The sequence below is a fragment of the Vigna angularis genome, chromosome 3 (genome assembly GCF_016808095.1).
Source record: "Vigna angularis cultivar LongXiaoDou No.4 chromosome 3, ASM1680809v1, whole genome shotgun sequence".
NCBI classification, from domain to species: domain Eukaryota; kingdom Viridiplantae; phylum Streptophyta; class Magnoliopsida; order Fabales; family Fabaceae; genus Vigna; species Vigna angularis.
In genome coordinates this window covers 1,394,622-1,416,514 of record NC_068972.1, presented here as the reverse complement: position 1 = coordinate 1,416,514, position 21,893 = coordinate 1,394,622, and the positions used below count along the sequence as shown (strand labels likewise).

General features: G+C 33.8%; 4 protein-coding genes across 8 annotated transcripts; 2 read left to right on the top strand and 2 right to left on the bottom strand.

The window, feature by feature from the left end:
* Positions 1 to 874: 874 nt before the first annotated feature.
* LOC108326639 (uncharacterized) lies at positions 875 to 6,979 on the top strand. Its single transcript, XM_017560243.2, has 14 exons — positions 875 to 1,456; positions 2,570 to 2,681; positions 3,772 to 3,884; positions 4,112 to 4,234; positions 4,335 to 4,537; positions 4,655 to 4,730; positions 5,007 to 5,093; positions 5,238 to 5,318; positions 5,458 to 5,490; positions 5,572 to 5,625; positions 5,721 to 5,762; positions 5,984 to 6,062; positions 6,169 to 6,239; positions 6,394 to 6,979. The coding sequence occupies exons 1-14, from the start codon at positions 1,292 to 1,294 to the stop codon at positions 6,487 to 6,489; spliced, it is 1,335 nt and encodes a 444-aa protein (XP_017415732.1). The 5' UTR covers positions 875 to 1,291; the 3' UTR covers positions 6,490 to 6,979.
* Positions 6,980 to 7,331: 352 nt separating this feature from the next.
* On the bottom strand, positions 7,332 to 9,513 carry LOC108325161 (uncharacterized). The gene is made up of 4 exons (XM_017558181.2): positions 9,298 to 9,513; positions 9,133 to 9,218; positions 8,446 to 8,700; positions 7,332 to 7,715 (listed from the first exon to the last, which is right to left on the bottom strand). The coding sequence occupies exons 1-4, from the start codon at positions 9,425 to 9,427 to the stop codon at positions 7,545 to 7,547; spliced, it is 642 nt and encodes a 213-aa protein (XP_017413670.1). The 5' UTR covers positions 9,428 to 9,513; the 3' UTR covers positions 7,332 to 7,544.
* Positions 9,514 to 11,508: 1,995 nt separating this feature from the next.
* LOC108326195 (uncharacterized) lies at positions 11,509 to 17,185 on the bottom strand. Of its 5 annotated transcripts, none has more exons than XM_017559542.2 (6): positions 17,004 to 17,174; positions 16,809 to 16,920; positions 16,227 to 16,478; positions 15,761 to 15,904; positions 14,933 to 15,685; positions 11,509 to 11,924 (listed from the first exon to the last, which is right to left on the bottom strand). In XM_017559542.2, exons 2-6 carry the CDS (start codon positions 16,917 to 16,919, stop codon positions 11,685 to 11,687), a joined length of 1,500 nt encoding a protein of 499 aa, XP_017415031.2. In that variant the 5' UTR covers position 16,920; positions 17,004 to 17,174; the 3' UTR covers positions 11,509 to 11,684. The 5 variants fall into 5 exon arrangements, with proteins under 5 accessions (XP_017415031.2, XP_052730721.1, XP_052730720.1 ...); XM_052874761.1 differs by adding an exon at positions 12,030 to 12,334 and having other exon boundaries at positions 11,809 to 11,924; positions 16,809 to 17,185; XM_052874760.1 differs by having other exon boundaries at positions 11,809 to 12,334; positions 17,004 to 17,185.
* Positions 17,186 to 19,682: 2,497 nt separating this feature from the next.
* On the top strand, positions 19,683 to 21,685 carry LOC108324898 (pentatricopeptide repeat-containing protein At2g17033). The gene is made up of 2 exons (XM_017557839.2): positions 19,683 to 20,215; positions 20,295 to 21,685. Exons 1-2 carry the CDS (start codon positions 19,946 to 19,948, stop codon positions 21,399 to 21,401), a joined length of 1,377 nt encoding a protein of 458 aa, XP_017413328.1. The 5' UTR covers positions 19,683 to 19,945; the 3' UTR covers positions 21,402 to 21,685.
* Positions 21,686 to 21,893: the final 208 nt, after the last annotated feature.

Here is a 21,893-nt window from a genome sequence, read left to right as displayed (position 1 = left end):
TTCACGTTTAGACGTAGAATGATCCACTTTCTTTTCTTATTTTTTATTGTATATTTTTATCCACTCCTTTTTCTTATTTCTCATTTCTATCCACTCCTTTTTCTTATTTCTCATTTCTATTTAATGTAGAACTTAGATTCACATTTAGACACGTAGAATGATGGCAGGTAAAAATGCAATTTTTTTTTCAAAAACATTATTTTTCCCAATATAACATACATGTAATAAGTAATAAGCAAAGAGACGTAATTAAAAGAATTGAAAAAGAAAAAGAAGAAAAAGAAAAAGTTTGGTGATATTTGTCTTTCTGTTTACACATTAATATGATCTGCTTTCTCTTTTGAGAGGGAGAAAAGGACCCAATTGTTTGAATATATTTAAGTTCAATTACAAATAATTCAGTCTCACAGTTACTAAATTAACTGAGATTTAAGAGGCTGTCCATATATTCATAATGAAGAAAATGAAGGGAAGGTTTCGTTCTACATATCTAACCATTTCTTGTAGGAAACTGCTAACATCATTTCACACTTTTGTCATCGTTAGGTTAAACTATTATGAGATATTCCTTCCTCTTTCATGCGTGCACATGTTGCTGATAAGGACTTCAATTCAGAAATCAAAAATTACATCTCTCTCTTAACTCAACTCTTACAACACTCATTAATTAAAGTTATTAATTTCAACACTCAACAGCTTTCGGAAAGTGCAGATGTCACATGTTGTTGGGTCTGTAATTATGGCTAAATCAAGGAGACATGGTGAAAAAAAAAGGGAATGAAGTAACAGCAGTAAACTAAAGAAAAGAAGAAAAGAGGGTCGGTTATGGTAAAATAATAAGAGAATTGAAAATGAAGTGGAAACGTGACGTTTACACGAAGCTCTCATTTTGCTCCCCACAATCGCATATTAATTGGATTTATAGAAATGCCAATGCAATACGGAAAATTCGATAAATCATGAACTTTCGTTAAACACTTTGAGGAACTTGGAAGCTACGTCTCGTGACCCTTTTGCTTTCCTTTCCTTTGCTTTGCTTGCTTTCTTTGAATTGGTGTTGATATCTCAAAAGAATCTTTGGAATCTTCTTTCTTCTCTTACCCTTTTTCTCTATCTTCTTCTCACACTCACTCTCTCGCACTCCACTAGCCTACAATTTCGACAGAACACACCGCACCCATCAAAGTATATAACAACAACATATACTTGTGTTGGAATCCGACATTCTTGAGTACAACTAAAGTTCAAGTCTTGGGTTTGTGTTTTCCATTTTCTTGGAAGAGGTTTTGCGATGGAGGGTTTAGCAGGTTTGAGCCATCTTTTTGTGACGATATTTCTAACTGGGTTTGGTGGTACCATAGCTATGCCTTCAATAACAGATGTTACCATGGCTGCACTTTGCCCTGGTCAAGATCAGTGCTCCCTTGCCATTTACCTCTCTGGTATCCAACAAGCTGTCAGTACACTCTCTCTATATATATGCTCTTCATTTTCATTTCATTCTCTTCAAATTCTCAATTTTGTTCTCTTCTTCAAACACTTCAAAATTATGTTCTTCTTTTTCATTTATCGATTACATAGTTTTTGCAGAGAAATTATCTAGAAATATCTGATATGACTTTCTGTATATTTTATATTTTTCTGAGCGGTGTTCGGTTGAAGACATACACGTAGGGGCAGCAACAATTGTTCTATGATAGGATAGAATGTTCTGTTTTGACTGTTCATACTATTTTAACAGGACACCGTTTTCAGATACCAAACACTTGATAAATAAATTTTTAAAAAAATAGTAATACATAGTTTAATGTTTTTTGACCAATGTTTCGGTTATACGAGTTTTTCTAATGTTGTTAAACGTCAAAGTCACTTCACGCTATGAAAGGAAAATTTCAATTATATATGTACCTTGTTTTTGTTTTGTTATATAAATATATTTTTTTTTCACGGACTAGTTATTTTTCCGTTATTATCTTCCACCGGGATTTATCCGTATTGTTCTTTAATTAGATAAGATACTGTTTTTAAAAATTAATTAAAATTTTATAATAGTGTCAAATTCATTTTAATTCTGACCTAACTTCTTTGAAAAAAAACTTTGAGATGAGACTTTTTTTTTTTTATCTTCTCAATTAGAAGTCTTCTAAAAGGGAATTTATTGAAGACTGATCCATGGGTTAAGTTGAGAGTTCTAATTAAAACTTTCTTACTGACAAAACTACTAGTAGTATGATATTTTACACTTGTGAGTAAATGACAGTAAGAAAATTTTGTAGATGTATAATTTTACAAGAGCTAGTGAACAAAATATACACACTGAAATTAATTTTTTTTTAAATGTAAGGAAAAGGGGTGTGAAAAATATAAGATTGTTCTGCCTTTGCCTTTACACACACATAAATATCAACTCTGTTACTTTTCTTTCCTTTGAAATTTTGCATATTTTAAGAATTTATTTTTTATTTAATTAGTAGCTGCAGGCACTATTAGAGTGTAGGTGAAAAAAGGTAATTGGATGCATAAATAATAAAAAGGAAAAAAAATGAATGAAAATGGATTGATGATGCAGATGTCTGGAGTGGGGTCAGTGGTGATGACACCACTCATAGGAAACTTGTCCGACAGATATGGCAGGAAAACCTTGATCACTCTTCCTCTCACTCTATCAGTCATTCCTTATGGTTTGTCACTTTACTCTATTCTTTTATTATTCATTTTACCAAACTTTTAATTATAATAATAATCCCTTTATATTCAAATTTTAAAAATATATAAATTTGGTCAATATATTTTCAATAAGAATGAAATTATAATTTTCTTATAGTGAAGTTTGAAAAGAAAACATGGTAAGATTGTAGTGTTGACCAATTCATACACTTGGTCCTTTAGTGGGAAGCCTAATGATTGATTATTCCTCTGCATCCATATGAAGATAACGGACCAACAATAACCGTATAAGTCCTTTTTATGATAACATTTCATTCACTTTGTAACACTAAACCAACATCCATGTAACTTGTCATCTCAATTTTTTCACTAAATTACTTCTTATTCAATTAATTACTATGTAGTATTAGTATGTCCAATCTTCTCAAAATAAAAAAATGACTGTATAGTACTATTTTTGGTTTATTAACTAGGTAAAAATTATAAATAAAACATTTCCTAACAAAAATAACTAAACTTATTTTTCATTTTTACCCGTTAAGTTTTAGGATAATAGTAATTACAAAATTTGACTTTATTTACTACTGTTGGACATTCGTGCAGTACGATGTTGTTATAGCTATGATTGCATACTGGACACAGAGAGATGTGTGTTTGGGAAAAGGAATGAACAAGTAAAACACCCTCTATTTTTACTTTTATCATAAAGTAATGGTTTTTCTTTCACTCTTTCCTACGCAGAAGTTCATTTATTACTGTTGAATCTTTGCTATTGATTCGACATGATTTAAAGAATAAAGTGAAAAATACCCTTGCGTTGCGTTATAATGAATATTCTTATTTATAATACATTTCTTCTAACCTCGGTTGGTGACTTTGAACTATGTTAACTGTTGTTGAATAATGCTTCAAAAGTTATTAGAAATCATCAGTTTTCTTACCCTTCAGAACAAAGACGTGATAACCACCTTGATTCAAACAAAACAGTCTTTCATAAATGATTTGTACATGGTTATCAAACATGGATTACGGTCTTAGAAAAAAAAAATATGCAGTACTTTTACAAATATAACAATTTTGTGAATTAATGTGATATATTTGCAGTGATATTGGCATATAGCAGGGAGACCAAATTCTTCTATGCGTACTATGTTGTGAAAACTCTTGCTTCCATGGCAGGCGAAGGGTCCTTCCACTGCCTGGCTTTTGCATATGTGGTATTTCTCATATCTCCATCTTAAACTAAAATTAACTCAATCACCTCAGAGTCAGGAAGAGTTTCTAAAAATAAGCTCAATTTAATTTACTTTCTTATTCAAACAAGTCATAGATTCACTCAGTACATACAGACAATGGTTGTTGGCCAGTGAAATCAATGATGACAACATAATACTAGCCATGGCACAAAAATTTAACGTGTGGCATTTTGATGTTATGAGTATAGGCAGACAAGGTTCCAGATGGGAAACGAACATCCGCATTTGGGATACTTGCTGGTGTTGGATCAGCATCATTCGTTGGTGGAACATTAGCAGCTCGTTTCCTATCCACTGCCTTGACATTTCAGGTTCCATTTTCCTTTCTGTTATGGTTCCTACATCCATCACGGTAATAAACCATACCCTATTCTTGTTTTCCAACGTATACAATTTGGTTTAACTATTCAGGTTGCTGCTGTCTTGTCAATGATTGCATTGGTGTACATGAGAATTTTCCTTAAGGATAGTGTACCTGGTGGTGGTGTGAGCCAGCCATTGTTGAAAGAGGTGGAGGAGACATGTGCTGAGGATGATTCATCACGAAAAAGGGCAACAGGAGCATTTAAGAAACTGCCCTCTCTGGGGGATTTGATTTGCTTGCTCAAGTGTAGGTAAGCAAGGGATTGCATTAATTTTGGTATATAGATTGGACAGAATCTCTTTCTGCTACCTTCCTACTACCAACATATTTCGAATTTGATGGAGTTGTTGATCTCACATTTCTGCAGTCCCACGTTCTCGCAAGCAGCAGTTGTTTCGTTCTTCAATAGTCTTGTGGACGGTGGCTTGATGGCTGTGTTGCTGGTAAAGTACTGCTTTCTATACTAAACATAGTCAAGATGGTGAGATATTAAGATTTTAGTTGAGATTATGGATAGAACCAAACGGGGATGAGGTTATTCAAGCGTTTGTGAGAATTAAAGTTTTGTAAGGTTTGGATTGAAGGCCTTGATGTGAAACTTTAATTATGATTGGAGAACTAGATTAAAAGCACCTAAACAATTGCAGATCAGTTTTATTTGATGAGGAAGGACAAAATCATTGTAAAAAGTAATTAATTAAATTTCTTACTACATGCAGTATTATTTAAAGGCACGCTTTCAATTCAACAAGAACCAGTTTGCAGATTTGTTGTTGATTACTGGGGTTGGAGCTACTCTTGCACAAGTACGCCGAGTCCTAGAACAGCTTAGCTAGCTGTCTGTTATTTTAACATGTCCTTTAAACAACTCGATACTTTCAGTTTGCCAAAATTCCGTTGGAAAAGTTACTTGCTCTAATGACCATATGGTTGGTTTTGTGTACTTGCAGCTATTTCTCATGCCCATTTTAGTGCCTGTTATAGGAGAGGAGAAACTACTCTCCACAGGGCTCTTGATTGGCTGCATAAATGTAAGTTCAAGCTCACTCTTCCCCAGATTTCCTGTATATATATATATATATAGACACACACACACAACCCTAACCTAAAGTGTATAAATGTGCACACTGAGGCTAACTATGGCACTTCTCAATGTTTGGTGCTATGCAGGTCCTTGTCTACAGCATAGCATGGTCAGCATGGGTAATTTTCTTATAACACTTTGTTGTTCTCTTATCACTTCTAGAAACCAACAAGCCTTAAAAACTGTTGAAAACGATGCAGGTTCCTTATGCTCTAGCAGGTTGCTCTATATTCTCAGTTTTTGTGCGGCCAAGTGTAAGTGGCTAACATATCAGTCAAACCCTCAACAACTTGTTTTTGTTTTATTACTTTGAAATACTCTCTGATCTCTCACAACGTGGCTGGCACAGTTATGCAGCATTGCATCGAAGCAAGTTGGACCTACAGAACAGGTATCCCTAACTGAAAAAAAGAACTTGGGTTTCCTTCATTTTCTTAAGTATGTTCTCAGAAAGTTCAGTTTCTGAGAACGCAAACTCCTACAATAATTCAGTTGTTGAAACTCAATCTACAACCATGAGTAACAACTTTGCTAAACTTCACATTTATATGCATTCAACAGAATTGATCTCTTCCTTTCTCTTTTAGTCTAATTGATCAGTCTGTGATGTAGGGAATGGTTCAAGGATGTCTTTCAGGAATTAGTTCCTCCGCCAACATCATTGCTCCGTTAGTTTTCAGTCCACTGACAGGTATTACTAAACTTAGAAGTATAATATTAAGGTTGTATGTGGTACTACTGAATTATGTGAAAACAAAAAACAAAAACTGATAAACTTCTCCATCCATCGTATGCAGCCTTATTCCTGTCAGAAAATGCTCCGTTTTATTATCCTGGCTTCAGTCTAATGTGCCTTGGGCTAGCGATGGTAAGATGATCGTATTCGTGGCATTATATGATTTTGTAATCATTGACTTATGGTTCATCTGCTGACTGCTTGAACTTTTCATCATCATTTTGTTAATTGGTTTCTGCCAACGTTCCTTGGTCATGTACTGAACACATTACACATTGTATTTCAGATGATAGCATTTTTTCAGAGTCTAATGATCCGAGCTGCTCCTCCTATTGCGGTTGGAAAAATTAGCAATAGCCGCTGCACGGATACTTTGGTCTGAGATGAAGACTATTAGCTCTCGATCGGGCAATAAACATTACACCTTACTGCTTCATTTTGTCTCTGGAAAATTCTTGTTCATAGCTCATCAGACGATAAATTAGAAAGATGGCAGAAGGAATCGCACTATAAGTGTAGATTATAGGGTCTCCGCGTATGCTTGTGCACTTGGAGATATAAAACAGTAGATAGCAAAATACAAAAAATAAAAATAAAAGAAAATTAATCCGGTGAACCAATAGCAGAACCACGTTTCTTTGGAATTATTAAGAGGAAATGTGGCATATGTTTATGAACCGTAGGGTCTCATTAGTTACTGCTCAGTCATTTTATCTTTGCAATGTTGACCATTGTATGCAAACATCCTTAAGCCTTAGCACTACATTTCTAGCTTGTATATATTTTTTTCCAAAGTTTCCACTTCGTAGTCATCAGCAGGAACTTAGTAACTTTTATATTATGAATGAACATTTCAATTTGAGCTAAGTAAAGCTATGATTGACTTTACTATTTAAGTTTGCTGCATGAATCTGAAACGAGAATGGTTGTACGGAAAAGAGATTAATCAACGAAAAACTTAGTCTAATAGAGCAAGACCGTAATAAGTTGGCTCTGCAGGTATGAATATATGGCCAAATCCAGGAACAACTCTATCTCAGTTTTCCTTACATTATCATGCAAAAAAAGATCCCATTCACTATTTCCATTGTTTTCCTTACATATTGTTACTACTACCATCATTGCCTCTATAAAATTTCATAAAGAAAATAAAATGGGAAAACAAAAACTAGAATGGAGGATAAATAATAATAGCCGAACTGTCCGATACACCTTATCAAGCAATGGCAGAAATCAAAGGAAAAATTTATTTAATGTCTTGTACATTTTCAAATTGATAATCATACAAATGAGTTCAAAGCTATATATAAACATGTTACTGTACGAGTCCCGTACAAATTTTACTATAAAGCATGAAAACCTAGAGAATATACAAGACATCTAAACTGAACTTCGATACAATCAGGCAGAAGGTATATGATCCATATGACAATTCACTTATGAAATGGGAAATATGTCATTGTCGTCATCGTTATCATCCATATACCTAAACTTAAGATCATCCCATCCTTCTCCTTTAAACTTAAAACTTGAATTCAAATAGCAATTTGTCTCCTGAAACAAGTTCAAGTGATCCACCAGCTTATGATACGCATTGCATCCACAGCACTGACAACAATGACAAACGGTCAAGATTTTGCTTAAGGGTTTAGAGTTCAGACCCCGCCCCATACACACATAATTATTTAACAATATGTTAAAAAAATCATATACACATGTTATTTGAGAAAATAAATTTATGTATCAAAATATTAAAATATGTATAAAGTTATAACATTATCAACTTTTTAGTATTAAACGAACGAGTCTATTTCTCTAACATATGGTGGTCTCATATCTGGTAAGCAGAAGACAACCAGAGAATAGATAAAACATCTTATTTCTACGATAATCTCACAGAATATATAAAAAACAGTTTTTTCAAAAAGCAGACTGCACCAATTAGTCTGACTGGTTCAACCATGAACAAGAAATCAACCAGTTTGATCAAGCCACGTAAAGCATTACTTTAAAACCAGCTTTAGAAACATTGAACCACAGAAACCAATCTGATTGTCCATGAGCCGGATCAATGTTCTAAAATTGAAAAATGATTGATATTTTGTGCAGGTATCCAACTTTTCTTTTGATTGTTATTTTTATACATACTATGACAAACATTCATTTCATTTACACACGCATAACAGCATAACAGTTCAACCAAAGTTTTCTCGTAAAACCATGAATCAGTTCCGTTTGGCAAACTGCCATTAGTTTATGATTTGGCTCCAACTTCATATCAAGAAAATCACTGAGACATGTGATGATAGGGTTAAGGTTAACAAAAGCAAAAGGTTACCTGCACAAAGACAGTGCCATCAGTGTAAGCATGGGGATTAATGGCTCGTGTAGTTCGCTGGCCACAGATGGTACAAGTAAAAGCCACCAGCATCCTTCTCCTAGGGGATTTGGTGAAGAGAGACCATGGGAAAGTGGAGATGTTCCCCGATTCATTACCCCTACCAACTGCAGGAACAGAGGGACCTTCCATCCCTGAACCAGTGGTCCATCCTCTACCCACCGCAGCACTCAGTACCAGTCCCATCGCAGCATCCTGACCCAACAAATTCTTATCAGAATTTAATAACTTTCATGACCAAAAAAAGTACACTTTTATACTCCATTGCATCTAATGCAAGGCACATCACTTGACCCTTTTAAATACCGATGCAAATTGAACTTCAGATTTTGGAAAAGGAATAACCAAATTATATATTTCCATGACAACAATTTTATTTTTATTCATTGCATCCATTTCACGTAAGGTAACGGACCCTTTGAAATTTCACCTATGTTAGGCATGGAAAAGCATTGAAGCATAAATTTGGGAATATGATTAACACAGTTGATTTAATTTTCTTTTTGATAAAAAAAAAAAACAGTTTTTTTATCCATCAAAAGAATGCAATTGGCCCCTTAAAATTCGGGATAAGTTATGCACAGAAACTGATTCAAGTTGAAATTTTGGGAAGAGAAAAGGACGTACTTTGGACAGAGGCGAAAGGGAGAGGCAGCGATCATTGATAATTGGAAGGATGTTATCCTTGGCGTCTGAATCGAGAGCATCATCACCTGAAACAAAACACTAAATTGAAGAAAAATGACGCAGAAAACAAAAGGGTAAGCAAAAAGAATGGAATAGAATACGCACGCTTGGAGGGTAAACGAAATTGGAGAGTCTTGGAAGGAAAAAGAGAGGTTCTTCTTGAAGGGAAAATCGAAAAGGGAGAAGAGGAAGATGGAAGAGTTGCAGAAGAAGATGTGGCCAAGGTTTCCATCATCAATAAAATTGTGTTGTCTTCTCAGACAGAACAAACTAAAGTAAACAAAACCAAGAATCCAATTCCTTGTCTAAGCTTCTTATTTCTAATTTCTAAATACCACAAAATATGTTAACACCACAAAATAATAATGCTATATATAAAATATCACATAGGCCATATGGTGCAGTAACAATTCATTTTAGTCAATTAAATTTTACTTTTATTTTTTATATATACCACTCGTGTTTTTCATTAATAATATATTAATTTAATTATAATGTAATTTTAATCGATGTATATTAATAAATTTATTAACTTTCCATTTAATAAAAAAACCGATTTCTTGTAATAATTTTCAGAAAAAATATGTTTAAGATAATCTGTCTAGAAGTTGTGTTTTAATAGAATAATACATTCAGCATATGAATCGTGTTCATCAGTGCTTGCTCTGTATTGATATATATCAATATGTAGTCGAATTTATTTTTTAGAGTTTAATTTACTTTTATTCTTATATTATCTTCATAATAAATTCAATTATAGTATATTATAATAAAAATAAATAAAATTATGATCATAATATATCATGAATCTCGCTAAATTTGATAATTCATCCACATATAAAAATAATAAAATTAAATAGCAAATATTTCACTAATTAATTTTATTTGATAATCAATTATTACCTTTATATTTATATCTATGTCTGGTTATAAATACAACACGTTGATATAAATAATATTTATTTAATTTCTCTTATACTCGTCCCAAAAAATAGGTGAAAAAAAATTACATCCATACATTTATAAATATAGAACCTAACAGTTTGAAATAAATATGAAAACTAAAATAGTTATAATTTAAGAAGAAAAAACATAGTTAATCCTTTAAATAATTACTAAGCCATTTTACTTAACTTTATAAAAAATGTAAACATGGATTATGAATTCTAAGTAGATCACAACGAGTAATAAATAGAAAATTTAAATTTTTAAATAATAGTAGATATATTCGTCCACTAACCATCCTCTAATCACATTCAATATATATATTTTTATTACCTGATAAGTATTATACTGGTTTGATTTACATATAAATATAAAAGTGATTATTTATTAGTGTATAATTATTTTATAATCTTTTCTCATTATATATATCTCGGAATATGTAATTTTATAAGAGTTATCAAATTGATGTGTTTTACATTAACAGGCATCCCCGCATAATTGGTGATTATTTAAATCGGAAGATGATTTAGGGTTTATTTAAATTGGAAGATGGAATTGATGGAATGAAAAAGGAAAAAAAAATTGAGTATAAATTTTTTTAGATGGAAAAAAAAAATTAAAAGTGCAAAAAGAGTTAAACAAAAGTTTAGGAGAAAATTATTGTTTTCCCAATTGATATTATTTAAACAAAATTTAACGTCTCAATTGATGATAAAATAAATATTGCAGACAACAACAAAAAGATTATCATGGCAAACATCAATTGGAAAACATTTAATTCGCCTTAAAAAAATAATCTCCCAATATTAGCCAAGAAAATTGTAACTGATATAAAAATAATAATAATAATAATCAACAAAAAATATTATAACAACTTAAATCACAAAAATAACTTCAATATTAAAAAATAAAAACCTAACCGACATCAGTCAAAAAGTTTTATTCCAACAATGTATCGATCTCGAACAAGTCAATAATATCCAAAATAAAAATTGGATTGAGAAAACATTCGAACTGCAATTTGAGAATATAAAAAAATTTAATTCTTACATTTTAAATGGAAATTAAATTTCTATAATAATAAACAATTCAATTACTTTAATGAAATTCTACAATTTAAATTTCTTTTTAAATTATTTACTCAAACAATATATTTTACCATAAAGAATTTCAAATTCTCTAAAAAAAATTAATTATCCAACTAAAATTCTGGATCCAAACACACTATAATGGTATGAAAATAAACATTAATTAAATCCCAGGAACACATTAAAATACTAGAAGCTCTGTAAGTCACCATTCCCATCATCTGCAAATAACTCGATACAGAATAAAAATACAGGTCACCACACAGCATAGATAACTAAAATCTGTGAGCAGAAGAAAGACAACTCATTAAAAAAATGGCAACAAATAAATTTGGAGGGCAATTGTACGTAGAATATTGTTTAGACAGTATGCAATATTCCAGTCAACAGTAACTGTTTATCCTATGTTATTTACAATTTGCTAAAATGGTCAGGTTTTGACCGATATGTAGCTCTCAACTAACAGAACAAGTCATCTTGACTGGTTGTATCTGCATCATCATTGTCATCATCATCATCATCATTAGAACTGTCACTATTTGCATTGAATGTCAGTATCAACTGTAGAAGGTCTCGATCTGTAGTTGAGTTTTCTCCATTGTTTTCTGTCCTAAGCCTTCGTCTTGGAAGTGATAACAGTTGCAACATCAGGTCTTCAGGAGATGCTATCCGGTACATCCAGCCCCTAGCCTTCGGTTTCTGTGGGACACAAAATTTTCCATCAATTTGCATCATTACAACCACCACCAAAATTATCATCGTGTCATTGTCATTTATCATCATCATCAACTTTATTGTTCTCACCATCATAATCACTGATATAATCACCCATCATCTTCATCACAATCATCACTGTCACCCTCTTTGCTCTCCTTCTCCTCTTCCTCTTCTTCCTCCTCCTCCTCTTCATCATCATAATAATCATATTCATAATTATAATCACAATCATAACCATTCACATTCTCATCATCATCTTCTTCGTCCTCTTCATCATCATCACTCTCAGAAATCCCATCCGCAAATTCAACCTCAGACATGATAAGATAATCTTCATCAAAACCACCACCACCAATTGAAAACCAATGAACACGATCACACACGTGAACCTTCTTCAAAGAAGTACCAGCAGAGAAATTAGTTCCTCTGCTGCTTAAACAGTACATGTAACAAATATTCTTTATCTGAATTTTCATTTAATAACAGACCAGTATCAGTGCTAAAATCACATACCCAGTGGAGCAATGAGCACCCACCCAAAACTCCCTTATGGCAGTGTGTTCAAGCCTCTAACTTTTGCCAGTTTTACCCATTTTCCTGACAAGTTATACAACCTTATAATGATGTAGCAGCATATAAGCTTGCCATATCATCCAAATGTGAAATGATCCAACCAACTAATTCAATACTGGTTCACAAGTTTCAGGCATTACTGTTCACGCTGGTTCTCAACAACATTTACTAGTTCACATTGGAAAGTTATGTGTCATGTTGTTGCAGTTGTTTATTTAGTAACCCTAGGATGTTTATATCACTTATGTGATAAACTGCAAGCCAGATATGTGCGTATTTCCTAAATAAGATTTTTGACAGATCTCTGTTTCATGGTGAGTTAAAAAAAATTTAAGTTTGTTTATCGAAGGAGACTCTTCAACAGCAATTAAGCCTGCGATATTGTTCTGCACTACAATTCTTTCAATTAAATCTCCCAGTTTGTGTTCAAACTCTAGAGTCTAACGTGGTCTACTTTCCATTCATGTAGTGTACTTCTGTGTTGTTATGGTTTTGGGCCTTTACTGGTCTTTGCATGAAAGCTAGAATGTCTTTTGGGTGTTGTTTTTGACCCAAAAATGAAAAACAAGGAAACTTGAAATGTTCCCATAACATAAATGAAACCTAAAATGACAGTGTTATTCTCCGTTTTAAACCTTCAGCACTGATGCCTCATTCGCCAAGTTCATTTCAGTTCTATGTTTACTGAACAAGGTTTGTTGGCCGCAATTTAATAAGTAGAAGGGTTAGTAAGACAAAGGGGATTCAACAGGAAAATAAATAGGAGTAGGATGCAAGCAAAGAGGCATTCTATCTTGTGTCACTTGATAATTGAGCTTTACTCTTTGAGAAAGCATGTGAAGGGGAAACCCTTGAAGGAGGATTATCTCTCATATTTTTTGTCCTTTTGGAAGCAATAAATATCGTCTTACCTTTGTTTCTTCTATTTTTTAATTTGAGTTCGAAACAAATTGGTCCAACTTACCATATGGATTCAATTGGATTAACTAAACCCCAAATCCAATTTTTGGGAGAAGTATTGGACAATTCCACAAGATTCTTGACAGAAGGGCAAAACGAGATATCTAGGGTAAATAGAAAAAGTTTAATCGATTGATGAAAACACAAGAAACAAAACCAGAAGCAAGTAGAGATCATGATGGAGTTTAGCATTAATCCCAAAAAAATAAGTAACTAACAATCACATTAAAGGGAATCAAATAGATTCAGAAGATGTTGCAGCTGTTCATGAAGAAAGAAGGAATGAGGTTTGAGTTTGAAAAAGGATCACACAAGCAGGGACTGTTTCGATATTCAGGGAGTAACCTGAGAATAATCCAAGCTCAGAACAGAGATTCCAATGTTAATAATGGTTTCCGTTGACAAGAGCAGAATAATTTTGTGCAGAGAATAATCAGAGAAGATAGAATTTTACTGAAATGATGATAAGCCAATTTCATTGGCCAATTGGCTGTAATAAATGCTCAAGATGGTTACAATTTCCAAATAACATAAAGCAATTTCTAACAAACTTTAGACACCTCAGCTTGGGAGTGCCCAATGCACGTGAACAGAATTTTCTAATCACCAAATCTTACGTAAAACTAGGAATAAAATTTAAAAAAAGGGCATAGACCAAGTATTATTAAGGGTCACAATTATACAGTGACACAAGCAGTATTGACTTTGCAGCCATGCGACAAAGTCATGGAAAGACAGTGATTCAGTAGAAGCCTAAGGTTTGTGCCAATGGGAGAATTGAACACACCATTGTTGAGGTCAAGAAAGTGAAGGATGGGTGTCAAAAATAGAGACTCAAAAAACATTGAAGCTAAGAAGGTGGAAGAGGATAAAGATTTGCTGCAGAAAATGGAGGAACAGAAGGTGATTTCGTATGTATCAAAGAATCTCATTCTGCAGCAGGAAATGTCTTACATGGGGACTTGTTAGACATCATCTCTCAAGGGCAGTGTTGACACGGAATTCAGTATTATGGAGTATCTTAAGCTTCACTTGGAGTAATGTGGAATGCTCGGTAAAGTAGGCAAGTGTTTTGTTCTTCCTCGACGAGATAAGTTCCCCAAGTACTTGGGAGTTAACAAGAAATGTCATCTTTCTTATGTTTTCTAACATGGATTCCTAACAGGGTCTTGCATGATCCAACTTAAATTAATGCATAATCTAATTGGTTCAAAGCAGAGGGGGCTGAAAAGCTTTGGATGATACCTTCACACTATGTACTTGGATTTATGATAATATATTATAGTACATTATGACATATATATATATATATAATGTTTTAATAGAAACTTCCAATCAGAGATTTATGCACAAAACTAATGCTTCCTGCACATCAAAGGCATCGTCCACATATAATAATATCATCCTGACCTAAGTTCTGAGTTGCAATAATTTACTTCTTAAGACCAAATTTATACCTGTTGAATAATTTTGGGCAGAGTAGCTTTCTCAAGGGCCTTTGGAGTCCATATCTTGATGTCATGCTCAATACCACTGCTTGCAAGAACCATTGTATGAGGATGGGACTCAATGCAATTCACAACATGCTTATCTGCTTCCATGACACGAATAAGCTGACCACTCTTCTTTTTCCATACAAAAATACGACCACAGTCCGACCCACTCACCACATACTCACAGTTGGGTCCAAAAAAGTTGACACCCTTAACTGTGTCACAATTCCTGTGTCCCTTAAATACTTGTGGGGTGATTTTTTCATCGCCATCCATGTTGGATTGAGACCACACAGATCCATGACTAAATCCAAGTTCACCTGCATCACAGTTCATAGATTTAGGAAACCCAGGTTCATGGTCGGGTCCCAAACCCATATCTTGGGTAAAAAGGTAAATAAACTCGTCATTGTATGACACAAGCAGCTCTCTTTGTTCAGAAAAGACCAAGCCTGTTATTCCAACCCGCTCGTCACCAATCAAGTGAGGAGGACAAAAGAAGTCGGTTGGTTGACCAAAATCTGTAGATCCATCCCATTTATACTTGCGAATATCATAGAGTCTAGTATATTCATCAGTCCCAGCAACGGCAAAGAGATTTGGGTTCCTTGGATCAATTGCAATAGCATTAAGATGGATGACTGGCATATAGTTCCATCTATCCTGGATTGGCTGGCATGTAAAAAGTTCTGTTGCGACCCCAGTTCTCAGATCAAACTGTCAAAATACATAGTGCGATTACTAAAGAATAAACAATAAAAAATTAAAAGTGGGAAAGAATCAATAACTCACATGCTGTACTAATCCATCTTCACCACATGTATAAAATATATGAGGGCTACCGGGTTCAATAGCCAATTTATGAGCCCTTCCTTGATGCTTGGCCAGAAACTTAGTTTCCACTCCTCCATTTTCAAGAATTTTAGCATGTCTAACCTATAATTGAGAGGTCGCAAGGAAAACACCCCTATCTTAGTAAAACAATATGACAAGATTCCTGCATATTCATATCGTAATAAAACAGTAAAATTAATACCGTAGAAGCAGTTACCCATACCACCAGAAACCATATTACACTTTTGGCATCCCAAAGATAAAATATGTACCGTTTCTTATAAATTATGGCATTGTTAGTTAAAACAAAAAATTGGAATAGAGATTATCACCCCACGGATATAAAAGGAAAATATGCAAGGTATGTTGACACACACAGACCAAACCTTATCACAAACTGGAAGAATTGACAGAAAGCAGATACCTGTCCATCAGCAGCACAGGTGACAATGCTTCGATCCTCAGAGTGAGGCATGATCTTGGCCTGGAAAACATTGTTATTGTGACCGGAATGGAAAGAGAGCTTGATACGGCCAGTTTCCCAGTCCCAGAGAATAACCCTAAAATCATCAGAACCGGACACCAGAATGTCCCCATCAGTATTGAAGCTGACAGTGTTGACACAACCTCTGTGCTTCTGCAGTTTCCTGAGCACATCAAGTCGAAGGACAAGATCCTACAAAACACACAACAGCACATTAATTAATGACCAGGGTAGAGCTTTGAGCTTCTGGATAGAAGCACATTCAGATTCACACGCCTACAAAGAAGCCAAATTATTATCATCTAAAAAAGCAAGCAACCATCTTGATCGGATACCCAAAACAAAAACACCCTCTACAAAAAGGGAACAAAGGGACCCACATTCTCATCCTCAATATAAAATATTCCATGGAAGCAAACAGATGGGTAAAGCACTGACTAGAACGGATGAATAATTGAAAACATAAAGAAAAAGGCAAAAAGAATGGAAATTGAGGGTTAAGAGAAGAGAGGGTTGTGGAACCTCGGAGGCGCCAAGTCGATGAGCGAAATTTCTGGGCGGTAGATGGCCGAGTTCTCGATGACAGAGATCAGGAATGGCCTTGTAGACGGCGGTTATAGGCCTCTTGTTCATCCTACCCAGTGGAATAAGAAAAAGAATTGGATTGAGCAAACAGAGATTGAAGAATGATGAGCTATGAAGGATGATTATGGATACCTTGAAGAGGAGGAACAATATTCAATATAAAGAAATAGATAGATAGGTTTGGTTGCAGAGGAATGGAACAAAACAAAAGCAGTGATGGGAGAACACACAGTTATATGTGTGCGAGAGAGTGGGCGTGTGCTATCATGGTGATGGCGATGAATGGATGGATGTTGATATAGATGATCGTCGAATGCTCACGTAAAATTACTCCACACTGTTATATGTTATGATGTTCATGATCATGATGATGGATGGATGGATGGATGGATGGATGGATGGATGGATGGATGGATGGATGGATGAATGAATGAATGGATGTTGATATAGATGATCGTGGAATGCTTCACGTGAGATTAATCCACATGTACTACACTGAACTTGCCACATCAGTGCCACCCTCCTAATTTAATCTTTCCTTTTACGATAAAATAAAATAATTAACCCTAATCTTTATCATATCATATATCATTGTGTGATTTTTAAATAATCTTTAGAGACGTTTATTTCTGTTGTTAAAGGATTCAACGTCTTGTTTATTTATATATAATATATATATAATCATTAACTTTAATATGATCACTTTTGTTTTTCAATAATTCACATATTAAAATAGAAATCAATTTAAAATCTATTTTGGATGATAATCAAATTTGATAATAATTATTTTTACCGAAATCAAGGAGTTTCTAAAATACGGAATTCCTGAATTGACTTTTAGTGAAAGAACTCTTGATTTTGAAGAGAAACACAAGAAAAATCCACATGACACTTAAGTCAATAAAATATTGTGAATATATACAATGTATAATAGTGAATAAGAGTAATGGGTGTGTAATCCTTCTAGTGGATGGTGTGGTTATAGATTTATTGGAATCCATATATAAACAAATATAAATATATTAAACAAATAATTGTTTCATATATTATATTATAAGATATTATCTGTATCTTGAAAATATTTGATAACCACTTATGTTATTATAATGCTATTATAAGATATTATTTCTAAATATATTGAAGGTATAATGAAATCTAATAATCAGTTATTATATCATAAGATACTATTTTAAATATTTTTGAGATATTTATAATATTTTTTCATGAGTTTTTTTATATCAAAAACTATAAATTTGTGTTTGTTTTTTAAGATAGATTTGGAGCATTTGATTTAAGAGAAGAGGGAATATAAACTAAGTTGTTTAGATTAAGGAAAAAATAATAAAAACTAAAAGAAAATGAGAGAAAAATTTATAAAAGTTAGTTATTAATGCGATGAGTTTGATAAATTAAAAAAAATGAAAAATTACAATTTCATTTCTGGTCTTAAATTAATAATAATAATAATTAATAATAATAATAAATTATTATTATTGATATTAAGCTTTATATTAAGGTTTCTTTGTTTTAGTTTTTTGTTTTTAAACTTCTCAAGTGGAGGTGCAACGAAGGTAAATTTGAGTACCATCAAGAGTATCAAGATGCATACATGCAAAAAAATCACAAAAAAACGAAAGTGACGATAGATTTTAAAATCATTAAGAAACCAATGATCGATTATTCAATATATAGAAGAATCAATTTCGTTGTCAACCACAAAACTACAAAAATTAAGTACCATTGTCATCGTGTTTGACCATGTTGTCTCCTCAAGCAATTCAAATCATAAAATTTGAAGTCTAGGCAAGTATAGATATAGATATATCTTTTACACATCAGGTACAAAATATATATATATATATATATATATATATATATATATATATATATATATATATATATATATATATATACTTACTTTGAACGTTAAGAATTTGTCTAAACAACGTCAGTATAAAAAGCAATTATCATTCACTCATGCTAAATATAGGTACATTTTTAATTTGCATTCACATAATAATAAACCTTCTCCTGCAATTGGGTAATGTCAAATCACGCTCCTAGATAAATTTAGATTTTACCTTTTTATTGCCACTTTATATCGGTATTTTATTAAAGTTATTTTTAAAATATTTTTTTACATCACAATATACTTTTTCAAACAAAAAAGTCAGAACATTTCTTTTTATAGACTTAAAAAGATATATTTATTTTTAATATAATGTTAAGAATTTGTCTAAACCAAGTCAGGATAAATTTTTTTATCATCCACTCGTGCTAAATATACATAGATTTTTAGTAAGTTTCAACTAGTTAACAGTATAAAAATTAAATCTATATTATAAGTCAAACTTTTCATGAATCTCAAACGTATTAGTTTAGTGTTTTTTTTGCCTAAATATTATTTATTACGAGATCCTTTTATAAGGTAAAAAACATTTAACTATCTTCATTTATTTTGTTATTATAATTTTTAATTAAAGATAATTATAACATGCCTTTAATATAAAAAATTTATATTGACTCTTAATCATTAATTTTTTTATAAAAATGTTTTTTTTAAATTACTATTTAAAATATATGAAAGTAATTTTTAAGTAATTGACATTATTAACGATTTTGCCCTGATATTGTTCCAACTTCAATTCTTAAAGAAAACATTGTATATATATATATATGTTTTGAATTTGGTTCAAGATAAGACCAACACGGTAAAAGTTCAATAGATGACAATAATAGGATAAGATAAAAAAAAATGCACGAGAAAGAAAACAAAAACTAATAAATATTAATTATTTACAAATGATGCTTAAGTAATCGCTGATAAAAAAAAACAAATGGTTATTGAATAATTTCACACATTTATTTATCATCTCCTAATAAATTAATAATTTTTGTATTGTCATTTCTGTTGAAATTTTTATTTGTTTATTTTTACCCTGTGGCTGATTTAGAAGAGAGGCAACAACAACAAAAAACTTAGGTGAGCTGATATTGGAGATTGAAAAGAGAAAAAGATAAAAAATGGATAAAAGAGTGAGTGTGTGAGGAAGAGGAAGTTAAGATCTGGGAAGATGATGAATGGCTTACAGAGTCCTCACCAAGGGCTGTCATGGAGATGGAAACAACGTGCTGTCCCAGTTACAACCATTAAAATGGAGACTACCACGCTAACCAAACAAGGACAACGATTTCTGACCAAGTTAACCACCTCCTCCGCCGCCACCGACAACCTCATCCGAAGATTCGTCCAAGGTTCTCCCAAATCTGTCGTTCTCACCACTCTCTCACACCTCCTCTCTCCCACCACCTCCTATCCACAACTCTCAACCCTCGCGCTCCCCGTAAGTACCATTCTTTCCGCCAATCTTTTTTTTTTCTTTCCAATTGGGCCGCTAACGGGCCTCGCTACAAAAATTGCAGCTCTACGGAAGAGCCAGCCAAGCCCCGTGGTTCATATGGAACTCCACCACCGTGGCCGAACTCGCCGCGCTCCTCCACAAACTCGGCCACCGGGCCCAATCCGAAGCCCTGATTTCCGAGGCCATTTGCAAGCTACAATCTCGCAAACGCGAACTCGTTGTCTTCTACGGCAAACTCGCGGAAGCGTACTCCAAACGAAAATCCGAAACCGGCTTCGACGTGGCTTACGGTTACCTCAACAACCTTCTGCGCACATCCGAATCGGTGCACGTGAAACGCAGGGCCTACGAGTACATGGTGAGTGGGCTGTGTTCCATGGACAGGCCCCGTGAGGCAGAGGATTTAGTTATTGGGCCTGCGGCTGGGCTTGGGCTTAAACCCTCGGGCTTTGAATTGAAGTCAATTGTGTACGGATACGGCAGGGTGGGGTTGTTTGAGGATATGCGGAGAGTGGTGGATGAAATGGAGAAGAGAGGGTTTGTGGTTGACACGGTATGTTGCAACATGGTTGTTTCGGCTTACGGGGTTCACGGGGAGCACGTGGAAATGGCGACGTGGCTTCGGAAAATGAGGGATTCAGGGGTTCCGTTTTCCGTCAGGACATACAACTCCGTTACGAATTGTTGCCCTAGGGTTTTGAGAATGGTGGGGGGATTGAGCGAATTGGCGTTGTCGATGGAAGAATTGAATGAGGGTTTGGACGGAGGGGAGGGAATGGTGGTGAGGGAGTTGTTGGGGTGTAGTGGGATTTTGGAGGAGGTGATGGTGTGGGAGGCGTTGGAGATGAAGCTGGATCTACATGGTTTTCACTTGGGTGGGGCTTATTTGGTGGTTTTGGTTTGGTTGGAGGAGATGTGGAAAAGGTTGAATGGGTTGAATTGTGGGGTTCCGGCGGAAGTTACGGTGGTTTGTGGGTTGGGAAATCACAGCAGTGTTCGAGGGGAATCGAAGTTGAGAGTGCTGGTGCAGAAGATGATGGTGAAAATGGGAAGTCCGTTGAAGGTTGATAGGAAGAACAATGGGTGCTTTATTGCAAAAGGAAAAGCGGTTCAAAATTGGTTGTGTGAAATGAGGAAGGCACCTCTGAGTGGGTCTGCTTCTCTGTGAATGTTAGTAGTTTAGGGTTATGTGAAGTAAAATAGGAAACCCTAAATGGTGGTCATTTTATAGTTTTTGTTATTGAAGGAGGTTAACCTTTTTCATTCAAGAACAAACTGAGACAGATAATGCATGCACATTGAAATTTTAGTGATATTTTAGGAAGACATGATAAAGAGGTAAATTTGTTTGGTGGGATAGGTAATGCATAGCATACCATAACATTCAGAGGATGAGAAACAGCTCTACATTGATCCATGGGGTCTTGCCCCTGATTTTTTTTTCTTCAAAAATTTGTTATATAACGTATTCAATATATAATATAATAAATCAATTTCAAGATTTGTTATTTATTTTTGTGCCTAGATGAAATTAGATGAAAAACTATAATAAAAAATAATTTAAAGACTCAATTGTAAGCATTTTAGTGTGCTTCATCACCTATGAGACTCAAGTGTATATATTTTGTTAAGAGATCCACTGAAAAGGAGATTTAAATGC

Coding starts and splice junctions, on each gene's coding strand:
- LOC108325161 (XM_017558181.2), bottom strand. CDS start 9,427: ATGATGGAAACCTTGGCCACATCTTCTTCTGCAACTCTTCCATCTTCC. Junction 9,219..9,297: donor ATTTCGTTTACCCTCCAAGC/GTGCGTATTCTA, acceptor GTTTTGTTTCAG/GTGATGATGCTCTCGATTCA. Junction 8,701..9,132: donor CCCTTTCGCCTCTGTCCAAA/GTACGTCCTTTT, acceptor TTGTTGGGTCAG/GATGCTGCGATGGGACTGGT.
- LOC108326195 (XM_052874761.1), bottom strand. CDS start 16,919: ATGAACAAGAGGCCTATAACCGCCGTCTACAAGGCCATTCCTGATCTC. Junction 15,905..16,226: donor CCTGTGCTGCTGATGGACAG/GTATCTGCTTTC, acceptor TCTCAATTATAG/GTTAGACATGCTAAAATTCT. Junction 15,686..15,760: donor AAGATGGATTAGTACAGCAT/GTGAGTTATTGA, acceptor GTATTTTGACAG/TTTGATCTGAGAACTGGGGT.
- LOC108324898 (XM_017557839.2), top strand. CDS start 19,946: ATGATGAATGGCTTACAGAGTCCTCACCAAGGGCTGTCATGGAGATGG. Junction 20,216..20,294: donor TCTCAACCCTCGCGCTCCCC/GTAAGTACCATT, acceptor CAAAAATTGCAG/CTCTACGGAAGAGCCAGCCA.
- LOC108326639 (XM_017560243.2), top strand. CDS start 1,292: ATGGAGGGTTTAGCAGGTTTGAGCCATCTTTTTGTGACGATATTTCTA. Junction 4,538..4,654: donor ATTTGCTTGCTCAAGTGTAG/GTAAGCAAGGGA, acceptor ACATTTCTGCAG/TCCCACGTTCTCGCAAGCAG. Junction 6,240..6,393: donor TGTGCCTTGGGCTAGCGATG/GTAAGATGATCG, acceptor ATTGTATTTCAG/ATGATAGCATTTTTTCAGAG.